General features: G+C 45.6%; 1 protein-coding gene across 3 annotated transcripts in view; it reads left to right on the plus strand.

Moving 5' to 3' along the window:
* VDAC2 (voltage dependent anion channel 2) overlaps window positions 1-22054 on the plus strand; it is a 69414-nt gene that overhangs the window by 33129 nt on the left and 14231 nt on the right. For 2 of the 3 annotated variants that reach the window (XM_049697237.1, XM_049697238.1), the window contains exons 3-4: window positions 16944-17019; window positions 21098-21152. In XM_049697237.1, coding sequence (XP_049553194.1) covers window positions 16944-17019; window positions 21098-21152 — 131 coding nt within the window. Of the gene's footprint in view, window positions 1-16943; window positions 17020-20733; window positions 20894-21097; window positions 21153-22054 lie in introns of those variants that run through there. The other variant, XM_004273071.3, reaches the window with a different exon arrangement.

Here is a 22054-nt window from a genome sequence, read left to right on the forward strand (position 1 = left end):
CAGACATGTAGAAATGTGATAAGCCTAAATATCTAGGCAAGATTCTGAACTTTCTTCACTATTGATTCCACAGTGGTGCCTGTGATTCTTACTCTCTTTTTTAAAAGTTACTAATTTCAAGTAAATGAATCATGAACATGGTAACAAACTGTACATACTGAAGAGTCTTCTCCCACCCCTGTGCCCCAGCCTTTAGCTCTCCTTCCAAGAGACAATCATTTTTTTTTTTTGCGGTACGCGGGCCTCTCACTGTTGTGGCCTCTCCCATTGCGGAGCACAGGCTCCAGACGCGCAGGCTCAGTGGCCATGGCTCACGGGTCTAGCCGCTCCGCGGCATGTGGGATCTTCCCGGACCCGGGTACGAACCCGTGTTCCCTGCATCGGCAGGTGGACTCTCAACCACTGCGCCACCAGGGAAGCCCGAGACAACCATTTTTAACGAGTGTGTTTTTCCAGAGCTATTCTATGCATATACAAATATATTTTTTTAAAGATTATTTTTACATTATTTTACACAAGTTGTAGCGTATACACATATGTGCACATATAAACATGGTTTTACACCTTGATTATTTTGCTTAACATGTGCCAATCCCTTCCCCTCTAGGGACACACCTTAGTTGAATGAGTTGAGTTTATTGCTCATTGCAGTGAGGGAGAACACACACCATGGGGAATTATAGGGCATCTCAGTTGCAGTGTGTTGGAAAGGACTTACCAGATTGGGGTTTGGATTAGTTGGTTTTGGGGAAAAGTTTTAAGGAAGCAGCTCATATTTGCTGTGGATTGGATACTTTCAGGTTGCTGGAGCAATTCTATGATTGCATATTTTAATAAATCTTAATAAGGCAGGAGGAATGAATTGAGGCTGTTACAATTCATAAGTGCTGCTGTTACAGCAGTCACTCATATCAGCCAGGATAGAGGGATGTTTGGTCATGTTTGTAGTTATAGTAATGTTCGTGTTTTTATCTGTGTTCAGACATCATTACTAAATATTCTTGTTTTTGTCCTGATCTGTCATGGTCACAGATCTCCTTGTCTGATGTTGGGGTGTTCTGGGAAATTTTTTATGTTCAACAGGAAAACAATAAGGCCTAGCTGTGAGTGCCAGGCCAGCTTCTAGCAACATCGAGTTCTCGATGATGGTACCAGGCCATCTCCCCAGTGTCAAGGGGAGCTTTTCTCTTAATGTTGTCTCCACTGCACAGAGGTCCTAATTTATTACGCATTCCCAGAGAGATGGACATTTAGATTGTTTACTATTCAATCAGTACTGCAATAAATAACATATGTTACTTTGCCTGTGTGCAAGTTTATCTGTAGAATAAATTTCTAAAAGGAAAGTTGTTGTCAGAGGCTTTGTGCATTTTAAATTTCGTTAGATATTGTCAGATTGACTTCAATAGAAGTTGTACCAATTTATTTTTCCACTAGCAATGTATGAGTTTGCCTGTTGATCCACATCATTGCCAAAATAAGGTATTACTGAACTTTTGTATTTTTGCCAACTTGATAGGTTTAAAGATGGTATCTTAATTCCCTTTCTGCATAAGTAAGCTGCAGAATTATTTTTAAATTGCGGTAAGGGAATGGTGGAATGGTGACAACTTTATTAGCATGTGAATCTTTATGGAAGACTAACTGAATCACAGACTATGTCGTATATTTTGTTAAAAACCCATATGGCTATAAGATGTTGAATGGGAAAAGGAAGATGATTATTAGATTGAGGAGTGTTTCTCCTATTTTATTTGTAGCATAGTCTTTCAACTTGGCCATCTTTTGTCATTGGAGAGTAGTGTTTTTTCATGATAATTATCTTCCCTGAACCCTGATGAAAGCTAAGTGCCATCTAGTCTAAGGGAGAGTCCAGAGGACCTAGTTGCTCTCCTTGTTTTAAAGTTCTATAAAATGTAACTGTTAATACCTGTCTGCCTACCAGCAGCTACTATGGGCTCTGACATCGCTTATGAGACATTCCAAGGACTCGAATTTACCTGTCCCAGATATAGGGCTGTATTGTAGATGTGTAGGACCTGAGGTATGAAAGATGTTTTGAAAAAATAATTATCAAACATTTATTGAACACCTACTATATGCCAAGCACTGGTGACAAAGTTCCTGCCCTCAGGAAGCTTACTTTCTAAACAATAAACAAATATATGAGAAAGAAAAAAAGCATCCCTGATAGCTGTCAACTAGCGTAGTTACAGTGGTGTTCCCCTACTGAACCTAATGTTACCGAATATCAACAGCAGATGAGGACTCTGCATGATTGTGAAAGGCCATCTTCAGTCATAATTAAGCCTGAATGAACACCATGCAACACAAAAATAACAATACACCCCCCCCCCCCCGATTAATACTGGTAACTAAGAGGGACTTCCCTGGTGGTCCATTGGTTAAGAGTCCGCACTCCCACTGTAGGGGGCATGGGTTCAATCCCTGGTGGGGGGAACTAAGATTTTGCACGCTGCGTGGCGCAGCCAGAAAAAAAATACTAGTAACTAAGATACTGAATTGCCCAGGCTTTCTGAAAACACACAATCTGGAATAGCACCCCACTTGTTTTCTTGAACACTCTGTAACATCACCTAACACAAGCCCAAATCCTGTACAGGTCCCTCCTAAAACCCTCTGAGATTCCCCACTCTTCTCCATGGTGTTCAGTCTCTCTTGCTACAGGGAGTTTAATTTTAAAAACTAACTGTGACTAATGTGTGTTCCTGGTGATCTTTGGCTGGTGGGAATTGACCCTTTAGGTAGCAAAAGTGCTGTCTTTATCACACACACACACACACACACACACACACACACACACTCTCCCTCTCTCTCTCTCTCTCTCTCTCTCTCTCTCTCTCCCTCTCTCTCTCTCTCTCTCTCTCTCTCTCGAAAACAGGATGAAAGAGAGAGGAGCATTTGCTGCCTGACAGCGCTAAAAGGCCTGCAGAGGTGACTTTTGTGCAGAGGCCTGAATGAAATGAGGAAAGACCCATGTGGATATCTAGGGGTGGAAGGAATAGCAACTGCGCTGGCCTCTGGAGCAGGCTTGGCATGTTCTCCAAACAATTATGAGGCCAACTTGGCTTAAGAGTGAGAAGGGAAAGGGTAATTGGAAATGAATTTAGAGAAGTAGCCAGGGCTCTAATCCTGCAGGCTTCAAAGGTCCTGGTAAAGACTAGATTTTGCTTCTAGTGTTATAGGAAGCCAGTGAGAAATTTTGGTTTTGTGTAGGGGAGTGACTCACGTACCACATCACCGTTGTAGCCAAAGTGACACTGCCCTTGGGCTAAGGCAGAGAAGGCCTCATTCACCCACCTCTTTCTGTGTGGGGCGACTTGCCTGGCCTTGGAGACAGTTTCAACAAGCTCTTTTGGGTCCTTTATTAGGAGCCCAGATGAATGAAGGTTGCACAAGGAAATGAAAGCTGCAGCAGAGCCATAGGAGAATGCACCATGAGCTACAGTGGATTGAAGCAGCAGTGGCTGTAATAGGAAACTGGAGTTTTCTTTTCTTCACTTGAATAAAAAATTCACAGGCTGTCAAACTAGAGTTATGAGAGTCTTGTTTTTAGTTTAGAGGTCGGCCTTTGCAGGTGGGCACCAGCAGAGGGTGCTACAAACTTCCAGCAGCCTGTGTGCCTTTGTCACTTAGGCACAGAATGAACTACGGAAGTTGCTGTTTTGAACAAAGTATAGTGTGGGTATCAGAATCACCTGGCTTGTTAAAATTCATTAGATCCTACCTCCTGAGTTTGATTCCATTGATGGGAGGAATTTTCATTTCTAACAGGTTTCCAGGCAATGCAAATTCTTCCAAATTGGTTCTCTATCTGGAGGCAATCAGAATCACCTGAAGACCCTTTCTACAAGGCTGGGCGCCCTTCCCTAAGGGCATTTCACAATCAGGTGTAGTGAGAATGCAGGTGTTCACAAAGCTCCCTCGTTTCCTCCTCTTAAGTGGATGTGAAAGTTCACTGAAGCTTGTAAGCATCATGCTTAGCTTTTTTATTCCCCCATTTCTTCTTTTAATTTTGCTTTCCAATTGTATGTTACTAGTGTATATAAATACATTTGATTTGGGAATATTGATCTTTTGTGACCTTGCCAAACTCATGTATTAGTTCTAGAAGTTCTTTTATAGATTCGTTAGGATTTTTTGCGTAGTCATAGTCAGTCTTGTTGTCTGTGAACAGAGACAGTTTTATCCTTCCCCCTTTCCATCTTGAACTCTTGTTTCTCTGGTGGCCAGAAATAGATCTGCTGACCCCATTCTGTCATGATATTCAAGAGCAGATAACTTACCAGTTCACAAAGCAATTGACAGTATTCTGAATCCTAAGTGACCACTGAGGACACTTACGGGGAAAATATCTGAAATGATGATAAGGGCATTGGCTTGGAAATAAGAGAGACCTAGCCTTGATGAAATAGTTTGTTCTCATTGGCCAGAGCTAGAGAGTCTAGCCTTTAGCACAGCCCTGCTACTCTAAGCCAGGAGTTCCTGAGTTGCAGCATCCCAGGGGACTCGGGTTAAACCTTGGGGCGGACCAGGGCTTGGCAGAGGAGAAGGTATCCCACTTGATAGGTCCTGGGAATTGGTAGCTGCATTCTCATGGAGGGCTCCAAATGGAAAGCAACAGATTGGGCTTCTAGGCAGCAGGGAAGAGGAAGCTTGCCTTTTCCTGGGCAGTAGTTGAATGGGGATGAGTGGCATCTGGGGGCAAAGTAATGTGTTTGTGTCCTTTCTCCCTGCACGCTACCTGGTGCCTTCATACATTGGCACTAGGAGCATAACCTCCCTGGGCCCTCCCTTTGCCAAACCACTTTTCCTGGGGTCAGTTTACTGAGAGTTCCCATTTTCACAGCTTCATCCTTCCTCTGCTTCTATTCTTAAAGGTGGCCATTGTCTTCTCAAGGAAAATATCATCATGTATAAAATGCATTACATTTTCATTTCCCTAGCTGTAGGGTAGCATGTTTTGGAATAGATTCAAAATTGGTACTGCCTTTGGCCTCCCACTCTGGGTTCCACCTCTCACCCTTTATAATTCTTCCTGTTAGGAAAATTACTTAAAATAGAAATGGCTGATAACCTCAGCTGTCACACTGTAATAGGTCTTGGCTTACAGAGGAAAGACATTGGTTTTGTCTCCTAGGTTTTTTTTTGTTTTTTGTTTTTGTCTCCTAGTTTTGATGTAGTGGGACTGTGGGTGAGTTTAGGCAGGTCATCAAACCACTCTGACTCAGTTTCCTCATTTGATGTAATGGGATGATAATATACAGTATTTGGAGGGTAGAATAGTATAGTGGTTTAAGGACATGGGCTCTGAAGCCAAGCGCCTGGAGTCAAATCTTAGCTCCTCTACTTACTAGTCATGTTAACCTTGGGAAGTTACTAAGCCTCTTTGTCTCTCAGTTGTTTTTTTTTTTAACATCTTTATTGGAGTATAATTGCTTTACAATGGTGTGTTAGTTTCTGCTTTATATCAAAGTGAATCAGCTATACATATACATATATCCCTATATCTCCTCCCTCTTGCATCTCCCTCCCACCCTCCCTATCCCACCCCTCTAGGTGGTCACAAAGCACCAAGCTGATCTTCCTGTGCTATGTGGCTGCTTCCCACTAGCTATTTTACATTTGGTAGTGTATATATGTCCATGCCACTCTCTCACTTTGTCCCAGCTTACCTTTCCCCCTCCCCGTGTCCTCAAGTCCATTCTCTACATCTGCATCTTTATTCCTGTCCTGCCCCTAGGTTCTTCAGAACCATATATATATATATTTTTAGATTCCATATATATGGAATATAGCATACGGTATTTGTTTTTCTCTTTTTGTCTTTCTTACTTCACTCTGTGTGACAGACTCTAGGTCCATCCACCTCACTACAAGTAACCCAATTTTGTTTCTTTTTATGGCTGAGTAATATTCCATTGTCTATATGTGCCACATCTTTATCCATTCATCTGTCGCTGGACACTTAGGTTGCTTCCATGTCCTGGCTATTGTAAATAGTGCTGCGATGAACATTGTGGTACATGACTCTTTTTGAATTATGGTTTTCTCAGGGTATATGCCCAGTAGTGGGATTGCTGGGTCGTATGGTAGTTCTATTTTTAGTGTCTCTCAGTTTTGAGTTGGTGATAGTACTTACCCTCATAGGGTTATTATGAGGATTTATGAGTTAATATATGCAAAGGATGTAAAATGGTACCTGGAACATCCTAAGTGTAAGATATCATCATCATCATCATCATCATGATTATAAGGATCCAGTGAGTTAATATTGTAAAAGTACTTTGAAACTGAAAAATGATACCCACCTTTGACTCTTACCTTAGTTATGCTTAGTCTGCAGGTTGAGGAGGGCTGTTTTGAACGTCACCTTCCCAAAACCCTGAAAAGCTGCTCTTGCCTGACAGTTCCTCTGCCCACAGAATGGCATGGAGGACCTAGGTCCCCTTTATTTACACAGAGCCTTAGGTGCTGATGCTATCACACCCCCGGGGAGTGACTGAACCACCTCTGTAGAAGGGAGTTGAAGAGGGAGGTCTCAGTAGGTGGCAGGGACAAGGATAATGCCCTGGCATGGGACAGAGACCTGACAGGGAGTTGTGAGATTCCTGGCTCTTGTGCCAAACTTCTGGAGGACTGGAGGGTAGTCCCTCCAGGCCTTAGTTTCCTTATCTCTAAAAGAGGAACAAGAGTCCCTGTTCTCACTTCACAAGGCACTGGAAAGGAGGCAGTGAGTTAATAAGTCCCAGATATTAAAAAAAAAAAAAAAAAAGGTATTATTGGAGTAAAAGGTTGTACTATTACTTGGCAAATTACCATTCCTGAACCAAACCTCCCTAAAAGTGAGTTCTGTTGGAGAGTTAGGGTGTGTGGGTGAGCAGTAAGCCCTGCTCTCTTGCTGGCCTCTGTCAAGGCTTTTTGCTAGATTGTACTCTAAATTGCACTCTGTGAAGGCTTTGGTTGAACCTGCAAAAGTTTGGCCACTCTGCCACTCAGTTTTTCCAGTGTTCTGTCTCTGCATGGTCAGGAGCCTGGGGAAGGCTTGCTTTGCTTTTCAGCCCTTTTGCACTCACACCACATCATACAGGTGTTTTTGCCCTGGCACCACATCCTCTACGGTAGACGCTATACTCTTTTGCACTGTGACTTCACTGTTCCATCCATCAAGACACAAAGTCTATTTCCCCAGCCCTCGTAGGTGCTGTCTTTGTGGCTTGCTTTAATTAATAAAATGTGGTGGAATTGCTGTTATGTGACTGAGGAGACTACCACTTTCACCTCTTGGGATGCTGGCTGAAGCTGCTGTGCCCTGAAGGAGACTGGGATGAAAGATCTTGAAAGGAGAGAGAGGCTCAGCTGACCAAGCTATCCCAGCTGAGCCCAGTCCCCAGCTCACCCACCAGCTGATGCAGCTGCATGAGTAAGCCCGAGGGAGACCAGGAGAATTGTCCAGTCAATGCACAGAGTCATAGACATAAACTGTTTTAAGCCACTAAGTTTTGGTGTGGTTTGGTTTGATCTGTGGCAATAGATAACCCACATACCTAACATTTTATCTCTAAAGCCCCTTCACACTGGTCTTCTGTCTTGAAAGACCTGGCTGTACGTCTTTAAGAGTGCAGAGTGTGTTTGTCCAGACTTCTTGGTCAATACCCAGTTCCATGCCATCCTGAAGTGTGTTTTCACAAGGCTGGTCTTGGCTCTGAGGCAGTTGTATTTTAAATGCAGTCTTACTGGTGAGCCACTGGTGCATTGTCGCTTGGCTTTGCCTGGAATTAAAAGCACCAACAAATATGCTTTCAAATTTTTTCAATTAAGAAATCACAAATTTAGGACTTCCCTGGTGGTGCAGTGGTTAAGAATCCACCTGCCAATGCAGGGGACACGGGTTCGAGCCCTGGTCCAGGAAGATCCCACATGCTGCAGAGCAACTAAGCCCATGCGCCACAACTGCTGAGCCTGTGCTCTAGAGCCCATGAGCCACAACTACTGAGCCCCCGTGCCACAGCTACTAAAGCTCACATGCCTAGAGCCCGTGCTCTGCAACAAGAGAAGCCACGACAATGAGAAGCCCACGCACTGCAATGAAGAGTAGCCCCTGCTTGCCGCAACTAGAGAAAGATTTCTGCCCGTGGCCAAGGTGAAGCAGTAGGGTCCAGATTTACCCTTCCACTTCATTGATGCCCTCTAGTTTGTCACCATCATTATCCTAAATATGGTATTCCAGTTGTGACATGGGCCTAATACTGAGGACGGCCAGCACATGCTTCCCTTGATCTGGACTCTATATGTCTATCATTTCACATTTGTAATTTGATGAAGGAGGTAGAACCTGAGCAGGCACTGTCTGGTAGCTTGTGACCTGGCCTCAGCTGACCTCTCCAGACTGGCCTTGCTAGAAAACCCCTCTTCCTGCTACCTCCTCCCCTAATATCCCATCTGTTGTAATTCCCATTCTTGTCATATTATTTGCAGTTTGCTGAATGTGCCATGCTGCATCGTGCCTGAGCATTCTTTCCTTATGTGCTGCCCTTCCCCTCCTTGTCTGCCACACAAACACATCCTCCACTTTTAAGAATCCATTGAACTCTGAGGCCTTTCTGATGCTCTCAGGGTGATCTGATCCCTTCATAACCCCACTGTCCTCTGTTCATATAGCAATTCTTGCGCAGACAGCACTTTACAATACTTGTTCATGTTTGTCTCCCTTTCTATAGTGTGAGATTGGGTTTTTTAAATTAATTTATTTATTTTTGGCTGTGTTGGGTCTTTGTTGCTACATGCAGGCTTTCTCTAGTTGTGGCGAGTGGGGGCTACTGTTCATTGCGGTGCGCGGGCTTCTCATTGTGGTGGCTTCTCGTTGCGGAGGACGGGCTCTAGAGCGCAGGCTCAGTAGTTGTGGTTAACGGACTTAGTTGCTCCATGGCATGTGAGATCTTCCTGGACCAGGGATCGAACCAGTGTCCCCTGCATTGGCAGGCGGATTCTTAACCACTGTGCCACCAGGGAAGCCTGAAATTGTTGATTTTTAATTAGCCTCCGGCACAGTGTCTCACACACACTAGTTGCTTAATAAATGTTTGTAGAAGAAAAGGAGAGAAGAAGAAATGTGTGTTACAAAATCTGAAAGAATAGGGATTCCCCCTGCCACCTGCCCCAGCTGGAAGAATAGCCCATGCAAAAGCTGAGTGGTTCCTTCTGAGTGATGAATACAGTAACTTTTATTTTTGTTATTTATTTAATTTATTTATGGCTGCGTTGGGTCTTCGTTGCTGTGCGGGGCTTTCTCTAGTTGGGGTGAGCGGGGGCTACTCTTCGCTGTGGTGCGTGGGCTTCTCATTGCGGTGGCTTCTCTTGTTGTGGAGCACGGGCTCTAGGTGCGTGGGCTTCAGTAGTTGTGGCACGTGGGCTTCAGTAGTTGTGGCTTGCGGGCTCTAGAGCGCAGGCTCAGTAGTTGTGGCGCACGGGCTTAGTTGCTCCACGGCATGTGGGATCTTCCCGGACCAGGGCTCGAACCCGTGTCCCCTGCATTGGCAGGTGGATTCTTAACCACTGCGCCACCAGGGAAGTCCCTGAATACAGTAACTTGATTTCATTGCTCTGTTAATTGGGACTTCACTAATTTTGAAGGAATAACAAGTTGGATAGTTTATTTTATACCATTTATAAACACAGAGTTTGTTCAACTGAAGTCCTGCCATATAAACAAGAGCAAGCATTTCAAGTAGCCTTAAACACCTGACAAGTAATCCTTTCCGTATACACAATTGATGGACTGAATTAGAAAATATTCTCATCTGTTCATTAAAACAGATTTCCCTTAAGACCTATACTGAGAAGCAATTTATTAGCATAGTTCCACTAGATTCCTGAAGGTATAAAACTGAATTTCTTTTAGTATGCTTTATGATTCAAACCAACTCTTGTCAGCTGGACCTAGTTAATCTGAATTAACTATACATGAAATCCTTGGCACTGCAGAGAGCCGAGTGATTCATTCAAATGGTGTGTCCTTGTAGCTTGTCTCATAAAATTGCTGGAAGCTCAGAGAAAATGGATGCTGTTTTGAGGGCAGTGAAGGAGTTGTCCCTGGTACACTTTGGCTTCTAGATTTGAACCTCATGAGCTTGGTAGCTTTCTACTAAATGGGAGCTGTAGCAGCAGCCCTGACTCTTAAAAGGCACCCATCCCAGTGACTTCCTACCTCCAACCCCCAAAATGCCCACTTCTATATACATATCATATCCATAGAACTTTCATGGGGCATCAGGACCTTAAATGAAGAAAAACACAGACTCGTCATGGAGGGTCATCCTGTTAGAAGACAAGGGAAGAAACCTTGCTACGCACAAACACACTTGCCTACTGGGGGAACAAAGAGATCACTAGTGCTGGGCTGTACCCCCAGCAGGGCCTTAGGCATTTCTTCTACCTACAACTTTTCTACTCTTGGCTCAAATATCCTAGAGCTGGGGTACCAAGGGACTAATGAGGTTTTCAGAAGAGCTGAGGTGAGTGTGAAGGCTTCCCCTCCCATCAGAGAGCACCATTGGGCTCGTGGGACAGGTTACACCCTTTCCTGAGCCTCCCCAGATCCAGAGCCACAGCTGGGCATACAGGCAGAAGATCTAGGGATTCTAGTAGCTTCCTCCTGCACAGACCAATGACAGGTTACTTTGGAGGCCACCCCTGATGTGCTGTGGTTTCCCCCACCAAGTCAGAGTTCATGGGAAAATCCTAAAACCAACATGGCCTGGGGAATTCCCTGATGATCCAGTGGTTAAGACTCCGAGCTTCCACAGCAGGGGGCACAGGTTCGATCCCTGGTTGGGGGACTAAAGTCCCACATGCCACGCAGTGTGGCCAAACAAAACAAACAAATAAATCTTGTTATTTAGCACAGGGAGATCAGCTTGATGCTTTGTGATGACCTAGAGGGATGGAATAGGGAGGGTGGGAGAGAGGCTCAAGAGGGAGGGGATATGGGGATATATGTATATATATAGCTGATTCACTTTGTTGTACAGTGGAAACTAACACAGCATTGTAAAGCAATTATACTCCAATAAAGATGAAAACAAACAAAAAACAGAAAAAAACCTCAAAAGAACATGGCCTGACACCATGTACTGAAGGAGAAGGCTATACTCTGAACTAGGCAGGAAAGCCCTGGCTCTGTATGTTCTAATTGTGTCCCTACATTGACCCATTGTTCATTATCAATCTTTGCAATTTCCTTCCTTCATTTTTCTTCCATTTTTTCCTAGTTACACTAAGCTTGGGTATGAGGCTTTTACTGCTAAAATAGCTCTTCCTGGTTGTGTTTACAAGACTTAGAGTGCCAACCTCTGCAAAGGGGCCTAGGAGCACACCTTTGGAATTCCTGGCCCTTTTCTTGGCAGTTATTTCTGAAATCATGGTTCTTTTGTATATTTCAATATTATATATAATAAATATATTTTATATATATTATATAAACATTTCCTATTTTATACATGTATTTTGAATATTTACATTTCCTGTACCATTGGTTGACTCTCCTAATTGGCTCTTCTGCCCCTTTTCTCTGAGATGCCCATTTCCTTCTGCAAGGAACCATTTTCTTCCACTCAGTTTAACAGCCATTTGTTGGGCCACAATGATTAAGGCCCTTAAGGGGAGTTAAAGATGAAGATTACACTGTCTATCCTCAAGACTTTATAAATCTGATAAGGAAAGTAGAAAAAAACGCAAATGACTATAAACCGTAAGTGTCATTCTGTCTGTTGAGTACCTGCTATATGCGCAGTGCTTTAAGTGTAATTTTTCATTTAATCCTTGTAAGCCTTGCAAGATAGTGGTGTAATCCCCCATTTTACAGCTTGCTGAGGAAATTCCTAAAGGTTGTACTGCTAGCAAGTGACAGACAGAGTTGGGATTTGAACCTGGTATACTGTCTTCCAGAGTCCATGAGCTTCCCTACTGTATCAGGAGGCCTCTCAATGCAGACCATAGAAACAGATTCCATAAAAGTGATGTGAGGTTCCAAGGAGGAACTGAATCTGGAAGGGCTTTATAAGCACATTTGAGACAGGTATGCTAGTTTACATCCTCTCAGCAGCAGATGCCAAGATGGAATTAAATGTGCAAGAGATTTACTGAGGGACATGCCGGAGACAGATAAAGAAGAAAAAGCAGTAGCAGCTTCAGATTTGGATACAGGAAGAAGATTGGGTAGAAGAGTTTCAAATGGCAGTGTAGCTCTAAGAAAGTTTCAGCCAGGTCAAAGGGGCATCCTGTTAAACGAGTCCCATGTTTTGCAGGGATGGACCTGCATGAATACCCCCATCATGCTTGGTCATCAGCAGCAGCTTGTGTGGCTTCACTGGATCCAGAGGGGCAGCAGCCAGAGCAGTGAATCTGCCATGCTCCTCATAGCAGCAGATGTGAAGAGTGCCTTTTCATGGCTGCCATGATAGCCTTAGAAAAACTGGTTAAATTTCAGGGGTAGCTATGTTGAGAGTGACATTTGAGATAGCACACGTTCTATGGAACACTAGGCTCTCAAGATCCTTGTTGAAAAAACTGGAAATTTGTTGCATTCTCCTTTCAGAGACTCATCATGCACAATAATTCAAGGCTCTGTGAAGTTCCACTTAAAGAAATGGGTTAACCTTGGTTTAATATAACAGTTCCCACACCTGTTTGATTACAGAGCTCTTTCTATGTATGTAAATTCTGTTAATGCCCTGTGTGATTATTGTTCAGCAAAACTCTGTGCTTGCTTAGAAAGTTAGGTATCAGCCATATGGTGAAGGGTTTTAACCTGTATTTAACCTGGGTTGCTTTATAGAGGGGTTCTGAAGAGGGGATTCATACAATTAGAGTTGTATTATCTGGCAGTGGTGTGTAGTGGTGATTGGAGCAAGAGGGTGACCCTTAAAGTTAATCCCTGATTACTTAACAGCCGGAACCAGTCCTGGGATTGCCCCCAGTTTCCAGAAATAGCATGTGAGTCATTTGAAATCCAATTGCTTTACTTCCAATCAAAGGACTAGGAGAACTGAAATTGTTGGGAGGGGTGGGTCACCCAGTATCAAACTGACCAACCTCCTACAGCCAGAAATAATGGCCCATTGTCCTGCTGGCTTCCTCATCAGTTTCCCTCTGTACTGAGTGTCTAGGCAGCTGCCAGTCAAGCTGCACTTGTGACTTGCCCAGGCCTCAGAACTCTCCCTCACACTCCTTCCACTGCCTCCTGCACCAGCCCTACAGACACAGGGAAGCCACACAGTAGATGCAGGCAGCCGTGGGATGTGAGTCATGAGACATTCTCATAGGTGACCCAGTGACAAGTCTATGGACAAGCTAGCTTCCCTCTCCCCCATTTACCTTCATTGTGGAAGCTCATGCCCTCATCACAAACCTACCAGGGAAAATTTTTCAAGCCAACTGTCTGTCTTAATGGGCCATGACAAGGCTGGTACAAAGCAGTGGACTCTGAACATTCCATAAATATGATTAGTTACCTGCATGGGGTAAGGCTTTGACGATGGGGAGGCAATGTGAATGGTTAAGAGCATGTGCCCTAACTCACAGTTGGGTTTAAATTTTGTCTCCACCACTTAAAGCTATCTATGCATACTGGGCTAGTTACCTGACCTCTGTGTTTCTAATCTATAACAGGTGTAACAGGCTTATAGTACCTGTGTTCATAGGGTTGTTATAATAATTAAATAAAGCATATGAAGTGTTGAGAATAGTACCGGCACAAAGGAAGTGCTTGATATTGTGTTAGCTGTGATTATTTTGATTGTGTTTATCCTTACTAGTGTCATCATCATTAGTTACTGGATGGGTGGGTGGGGAGGTGAGTGGGATAAAGTTAAGTAAGAAATGGTTCCCACCATTAAAGAGTTTGATAGGGAAGGCAGAGTGTTTTTTAAAAACATGTAGGTAAATTTTAATTAAAAAACCATAAATATTGAATTCTAGTTAATTATATGTATGCTGAAGTATTTAGGAGTGAAGTATACTGATATCTGCAATTGACTTTGAAATGGACTGATGAATGGATAGATGGAAAGATATGGGATAAAGCAAATATAGCAAAATGGTAAATGTAGACTCTAGATAATGGATATATGGGGGTTCACTTTACAATTCTTCCAACTTCCCTGCGTATTTGAACATTTTCATAATAAAATATTGGAAATATATGTTGATACCTTATGCCATAAGGTAAAACATACCATAGAATTTCAGAGGGAGTAAAATGACGTGTAACTGGTAGGTCAGAAAAAACTGTGGTGGGAGTATATTTGAGTTGGGCTTTAAAAGGGTTCAGAGGGTTTAACTCAAAAATGGTGGGCACAGGAAAGCATTCCAGGTGGGATGAACAGCAAAGGCCATGATACTAAAAACAATGTGATTTGGGAATGTATGACCTGAATTAGTACAGGTGGTAGGAGGGAAACATGACTGTGATGGAAGGCAGAGTAGGATAATGGCCCATCTTCCTTATATCAAGGACCTTATCCTACAGACAAATGGGAACCACTGAAGTTTCTTGAGCAGGAGACTCTACATTTTTCCTGTCACTTTGGGCTAGGCTTTCCCATATAGGAAGGTGTGAACTTTTTCAAGGAAGTAAACAATGTTTCATCAGTGTTTTAATTAGAACTCTGATCAAGACCACAGGTTGGACTGGATGATAAATAGCAAAGTCCTTTTATTACATATCAGTCTCTATACAAACCCAGAACCACTGGTATATCAATTGAGAGGAACTGCATGAAACTTGCACTTAATTTGTGTCCTGACTGTTAAGCTGTAACTCCAGTATCTGCTTTAATAGTCACATCTTACATTAAATACTAAATCAGAAACGGAGTCTACACTGCATGTGTCTGGAGAGCTTTAGAATGCTCCTCTTTTCCCCTAGGGACTGCAGGGACTTGATAGACAGCCTAGATCAGTGGTTTTTATGCTTCAGTGTGCCTAAGAATGACAGCCCAATGTTGTATGCACAAAACCAGGCACACTGTCCCTTATGTGCAATTTCAGGGATTTCTTTCACAGCTAAGGGCTTGAGTTTTGAGCCCAGTTAATCCTAAAATGGCCCTCACCCCCAACTGTGGGTCTTAACTCCCCCAAATATTTTAAGTCCCTCTATTTATCTGTGCTCTCCTTAGTTTTCATGTCAATCCTGTCTGTGCTCCCTTCTTCCTGGTTTGTCCTCCCACTGCTGCTCTTCCTGCCACCCTATCCCATGGAGCCCTCTAGAACCTCGTTCCATTGTAAACAAACTACCCTAAGTCCTTAGTTTCACCACTTGGTGCTCTTTCACTCTGCTCACCTTGGCAAAAAACTACCTTTTTCCATTGATATATTGGATCCCAGGGAAGACTGCTCATTCTCCCACACCCTCCCACATCCTAGGGCTGGACCTGGGGACAGGAAGGATGGCCACTTTCTTAATTCCTCCACCCTGCTATAAAATCACCTCCTTTGAGGTTCATGCCATCAGTTCTACCATCCTCTACTGAGGTCATCCTTTATGGCCAACTTCCTGTGTTCCCTGAGGACTTTGGCACCTGACTCAGTTTTCCTACCTCTTATTCTAGCAACATTCTGGTAACTTCAGTATCCCTGCCAACAAACTGTGCCTATTCCACCATTGTGTATTGGATGTGTGGGGGGCAGGTAGCTGTAACAACCAAGCCTCACCTCTTGTCCTGGACTACCTTCAACTCCAGTGAACTTCACTTCCACCCTTCCATGGCCACTCCCCACCCAGAATGCTCCACTGCTAAACCTTACACCCCAACATCCCACATTCTAACTGTAACGACAGCTTAGGGTTCTCTCTTTCTCTTGTCTCACCTCAATAAATGTTTGTTCCAATTGTATAAAGATTCCCAGTGCCAAGCCCCAAACACCCGGGCAAGAGGAGCCCCCACCCCAAGTCTCATACTTTAGAGGGCCCCAGTCTAACCCTTCTCAGATGGTGCCTATTCCTCTAGGGTAAGGAGTCTGCAGGGCCAAGGGAACATGCCCACCAAAGCCCATGCTCACCCTCTCCATACCTGGACCAAGCTCTGGATACAGAAGATCTTAGTTTTCCCTGTTGAAAGAGTCCTGAGCCTGCTTCTGGGGCCTGCATGGACTTTGTCCTCAGAGTCCTTTCTCTGGAGCATGGATTGAACTGCCAGTGACACACCGCTAAGCCCATGGGGTGGTCAAGGAGTGAGCTATGTGAGGGAGGATGGACCTTGCCTGTGCAGGCTACGGTGTACCCTTCACACTGTGGGGCGGAGCCTGGGGCAGGAAGAGAAGGAGTGTGTATCTAGGGCTGGCTCTTCCCATGTGACCTCATCTGGCACAGTCAGGATTAGGACTGAGTCCTAATAAAGGAATCTTGAAAACTGACCTGGCTGGATTTCAGAACTGCTGTGGACTCCACGTACGTCCTGTTTCCCCTTTTTGACCAGGGGTGTCTTCAGCAGTTATCTTGTGCCTAACCTTCTCCGTGTGTGTTGGATATGTGTATGTGTAGGGGTAGGCAGATTCTCTTTAGTTCATAGATCTTCAGGTTAAGAGGAACTGTACTGGAGCTGCCGTACTTAAAGGAACTACACCTGACAAGCCTCTTGATGATGCTATAAATGTGAAGGTTTGGGGGAGGCTTTAGGAGGGAGTTAGTGTATTTTCCGTGTAGAAGAAATGTAAATAATGTGACCAGAGTGTTGACTATGGTAGTTTAAAATATATCCACAATTCTTTGATACTCCTTTCAAAAGGAGGAGCCTAATTTCTCTTCCCTTGAGGGTGGACTGGTCTTAGTAATTCGCTTCTAACAAATAGAATAAGGCAGGAATGACAGTGTGATTTCTGAGGCTGGATCATATAAGACATTGTGGCTTCCATCTCTCTCTCAGATCACCTGCTGTGGGAGAAGCCAGGGGCCATGTCATGAGGATGCTCAAGCAGCTGCCCTATGGAAAAAGCCATATGGTGAGGAACGGAGGCCTCTTGCTGAGAGCCACGTGAGGGAGCCACCTTGGAAGCAGATCCTTTAGCACAGTCAACCCTTCAGATGACTGTAGCCCAACTAATATATTGACTACAGTCTCATGGGAGGCCCTAAGTGAGAACTACCCAGCTAAGCTTAATTTTTGACCCACGGGAAGTTTCGGATAATAAAATGCTTGTTGTTTTAAGCTATTAAGTTTTGGGGTGATTGGTGACACAGTAATGGCAACTAATATTATACTTATTCGGTCTTGACCTCACTTGACCACTCCTCAGGATGTGACACTGTTCAGCACTCCCTCTTCCACCCACTGCTTTCCCACATTGGCTTCCAGGAAAGTACTTCCACTTGAGTTTTCTTTTAGCCTCCTAGCCAGTCTTGTCAGTTTTCTTCATTAGCTCCTCTGCTACTTGCCCCTGAAACAACCAATTCTCCTAAGACTTCTATCTTTATTCCTATCACATTGCTTATTGACTTTAATCACACCCATGATTAGTCATAATTAAAACTAAAATTTTCATGTCAATGTCTCCTCTCCAGACCTGTCTCCTAGACTTCTGCTTATAGGACAGCTGCTTATAGGACAACTCTATTTAGAGTTGGTGGTCCCTGGCTCCTCATACTTATTTGAAATTGAATCATCCTCTTTATCTTCACACTTGTCCCTCTTCCCATAGCCCTTCCAACAATGAGGGAGACCGTTGTCCTCCCAGCTGCTCAAGCCAAAAATGTTGCTCCCAGCCACCCTAGACTCCTCCTTACTTGCTGCTTTCAGAACCTTAGTCATTCGACTCCAGCAAATATCTTTAGACTCATATTGCAATTTTTTTTTTTTTTTTCGGTATGCAGGCCTCTCACTGCTGTGGCCTCTCCCGTTGCGGAGCACAGGCTCCGGACGCACAGGCTCAGCGGCTATGACTCACGGGCCTAGCTGCTCCGCGGCATGTGGGATCTTCCCGGACCGGGTCACGAACCCGTGTCCCCTGCATCGGCAGGCGGACTCTCAACCACTGCACCACCAGGGAAGCCCCATCTTGCAAATTTTTCTACAGGTTTTTCCAGCTTTACTTAATTACTTGTGGTTTCCAAGCGATTCTTGCCACTTCAAGCCCCTGTATGGCTTTGCATATGCCTCTTTCTAGAATTTTGCTTTTCCATCCTTGATCTGTTGGCTTTCCAATTTTGATAACTCCTACTTTCAAACTTTAGTGCAAGCGTCTCCTCAGTCTAACTGTGCCCACAGTACTCTGTGCTTATGTTTAGCATCGTCCTTGCAACTCCTGAATTCTCCATCCTACTTTGTAGGGCAATTCTCCATGGTATTTCTACATGTCTTGTGACAGCTTTTATCTCAAACTATCTTCTTAAGAATGTTCGCATAGCAAACAGCCTTGGGAGACAGGGGTAGTAACTCCCTCTGGGACAGGAGGCAGAGGGCAGATTTTATTTCCAGAGAAGTATAATAATGTATGTCTCTGGGGCAAAGACTGGGCAGGTTAGCAGCTCCTGATAAGGCAGGAGGTTTTCTGAGCTTAGGATTCCTCAGCTGTGACACAAATGCATGGTGTGCAGTTTCTACCTACGGTGCTCTGCATTACCCCTGTGGAACACAGAGGGCAAGGGGAACTGATGTGAACATGAAGCTCATGCTGCCTGCTGAGCCATACATAATAAAGTCCTTTGTCTGACCTTCAAGTTTCATGTCTTCTGCCAGCATCTATGAACCTATGAAACTGTGGCAGGCTAACTTGCTAGCTTGCACATAGGGAAAATCTTGGACTCTTCCCAATTCTTGACACCTCTCCACATGCTTGACTGTAAGTGCCTTGAGAGCAAGAGCTGTGTCTGAATGGACTTTGCTTCCCTTGTGGGTGACACAAGGTAGTTGCTTTATAAGCGGTGGCTGCTACTAATGATGTTTCGGTCTAAATGGCTTTGGAGGTAAGCACTCAGATATATTTACTGAATCCAACTTTGAAATAAATTGCCATGATTCTGCTGCTGGTTATTAGATATTGTGTACATTCCTTGGAGTTGTAGAGGGTGAAGGCTCAGATCTGTGTTCTGTGGCACAGTGAAATTCTCTGGGGGTTAAAAATGCTAGATAGTTCACAGGATGTTAAGCCCTACTGCAGGTAATGAAGGTGGCTGAGCAGAGTCTAGGTTTTTCTGGGAGGTGGTATATTATGCTGCAGTTGTGATGGGATGGCATTCTCTGCCATTAGCCTCACAGTAGCATCAAACATGGCCAGAGCAGACCAGTCCCCTGTGGAACCAGACTGATTTCAGACCAATCTGTCTGAGCTTGAATGAAGGAATTTATCAGTGCTTCTGGTGCTTGAACTTTTAAGAGCAAAGGCTCTTCCCTTCTTCTAACCCTTTGCAATGACTAATCCCAACCATGACTAGGCAAGATTGCTGGCGGGGTTTGCTCGTGGGAGGGAAATCCACCAGGCTGCAGCTTTAATCCGGCTTTGCATTGTGGAAGCCTGTCTAGCTATCCTTTTTTCCTGGTTTAGGAGATGGAACCTTGTCAGCATTTGAGCTGAGGTGGCTTTCAGAGCCAGAGTCAGGGGTCAAAAGGCTTTGCGCATAGTCTATGGCCAAATGGTTATTAAAGACCACTTCATCCCATTTAAACCTATAAATAAACTGGGGTACAAAGGGGATAAATCGCTGATAATTGGCGATCGATTCCGGAGCCTAAATTGACTCTATTTCCATCTCAGTAGACGCCTCACTTTTTCTTATTCCCTTGGCTCCCTCACTCTTCCTGCATACCCAGGGAACTTGAGTGCAGCATTCTAATGCTTGGTCAGCATGATTCCTAAATTTTCTAGCAGGCTTGACTCACTAAGACAGCTCCAGTTCCCTGAGTGTGTAAAGCAGTCCCACCTCTAAGCGAGACGGAGGCGTCAGAAAAGGAACCCTAGGGCGTGAGCCGGGGAAGGGGGGCGTGCGGGGCAAGGCGGGGCACCCTGAGACGTGCTTGTCTGTTTAGGGAGCGGCAACCCAAGAGAGACTCTCAGGTCGAGTCCCGCCCTGCATGGCGATTACACGGTGGTGGGAGGCGGACGAAGGAGGGAGTGCGCAAGGGGCGGGAGGTGCGTCTCTGTGCCCCACTCGTTTCTCCCTGGGCCAGGAGAGAGAGTCTTTCAGAAGCGCACGCTGCACTTGCTCAGTGTAGAAGGGGTAACGCTCAGCTGACTCCCTCCTAGACTGGGGATTGGCTCTGCAGGGTGTGCCAAGCACAGGGTGTACGAAACTCTCCGAAGGGAGCTGGAGAGAAGTACTTGACCCGGGGTGCGCGGCGGCGCGCTCAGTCGCGCCCAGTCGCGCCCAGTCGCGCCCAGTCGCGCCCAGTCGCGCCGAGCCCCGCGCAGGCACGCGCCTGAAGCCCCGCCCCGCCCGTGACGAGCGCGCGCGGGGCCTCTGCCCCATCCCTCGCCCGCGCGTTCCCCTCCACGCTGCCTCCGCCGTTCCCCGCCCCCTCGCCTCAGGGGCTGCCCTCGTAGCTGCCTGACTTGAGGTCCGGCAGCTTCTGCTTTTCCTGCCCCTGCCGAGGGACCGAGGGAGCACACCCCGTGGGCAGCGGTGCTCTCGGAACACGTGGCCATCTCGGAGCAGGTTGGAGTGAGCAGCGGGTGGCGCTGCGGGGACAGGCGCAGTGGGCAGCCCCAGGGGCAGCGGCAGGGTCCTGGCGGGGGAAGGACAGGGTTGCGGCGGGCGGAACGGTGTCTCCTTCACTTCGCCCTCCAGCCGCGGCAGCTGCAGCGGGACGCAGAGCTAGCCGAGCGGCCTCAGCTGCTAGCGGAGCGGCAGCGGTGCCTCCCCCTCCCCCCAGGAGACCACCAGGTACCGCCGCGCCCGTCTCACTCGGACCTTGGGGCCTAGGCCCCGGTGGCCAAGCAGGACGCCTGAGCCGGACTCGGGGTCGGCCCCGACTCCTTAAGATGGCCGCGCTGCCCTGCGGCCCCTCTCCCCTCTGTCTGAGACCCCCTTCTGGTCCCTTGATTCGCCTCTGAGCCCCGCTGACCGCACTTCTTGTCCCTCCCTCAGATCACCTCTCCTCGCGGCCTCGCCATGGCGACCTCCGGACAGACCTGCCCGCGGCGTAAGTAGAGCGATCTCTGCGGGATGGGGCGGCGGTGTCTGGGCAGCCGAAGCCTCCCGACCAGAAAACCGCAGCTTCTTTCCCCCTCTGTCTTCAAGGGCTTGGAAGTTCGCCCCTTTCGGTATCCATTCCACCGTCTGACTTCCCTGGCTTTGCGGAGGAGGGGCTGGGTGGTTGGATCTCGGATAGCGGGACTGACTAGGCCTGGGGAGCTGGTCTGTGGACGCATTCACGTTCAGCTTTGACGAACTGAGAAGCAGAAAGTTATTAATTATCGGGTTCAGCTTTTGCAGGATTGGATCGGTCACGTTTTTAGAGGAAGTAGTAACCCCCCGTGTGAGGGCGCAAGGTCATTCATTACATGTGCTCCTAAGGGCGTGGACGTGCTATGTAGGATGAATGAGCTGGTGTAACGACCTCAGATTGCTTGCCCTTAAGCCTCACAGCGTGGGCCGAGGACTTGAGTGTCATACTAATATGTTTAAAGTGCATTTGATATTTAGTTGATGTAGGCGCTTGAGTGAAACATAAATGGCTGTATTTTTTTTTTATGTTTCAATATTTAAGTTTCAGAAGTATGACCTATCTTTCTCTTTCTACTTCGGAATATTGGTTTTGATCTCCGTGAGGATACTAAAGGTTGAATAGGGGGGAGAGGGACTTGTCTTAGTTTTTAATCTTTTTAATCTCATTTGGTTAAATCACATTCCAGTGAATTTTGGCAGGTATATCTGTATGTACAGATATATACGTGTGTATGTGTTTGATTCTTTGTACTAGTCTCATCCTAGGAAGTGAGGCTACAGGCACTGTGTAAATTTAGGAATAGAAAATATTTTTATATATTTTGGAGGGAATTTTCCAAGTTTGTATAAACACTTAACTGTGATTATCTATTTTAG

This window comes from Orcinus orca, chromosome 14 (assembly GCF_937001465.1).
Source record: "Orcinus orca chromosome 14, mOrcOrc1.1, whole genome shotgun sequence".
NCBI classification, from domain to species: domain Eukaryota; kingdom Metazoa; phylum Chordata; class Mammalia; order Artiodactyla; family Delphinidae; genus Orcinus; species Orcinus orca.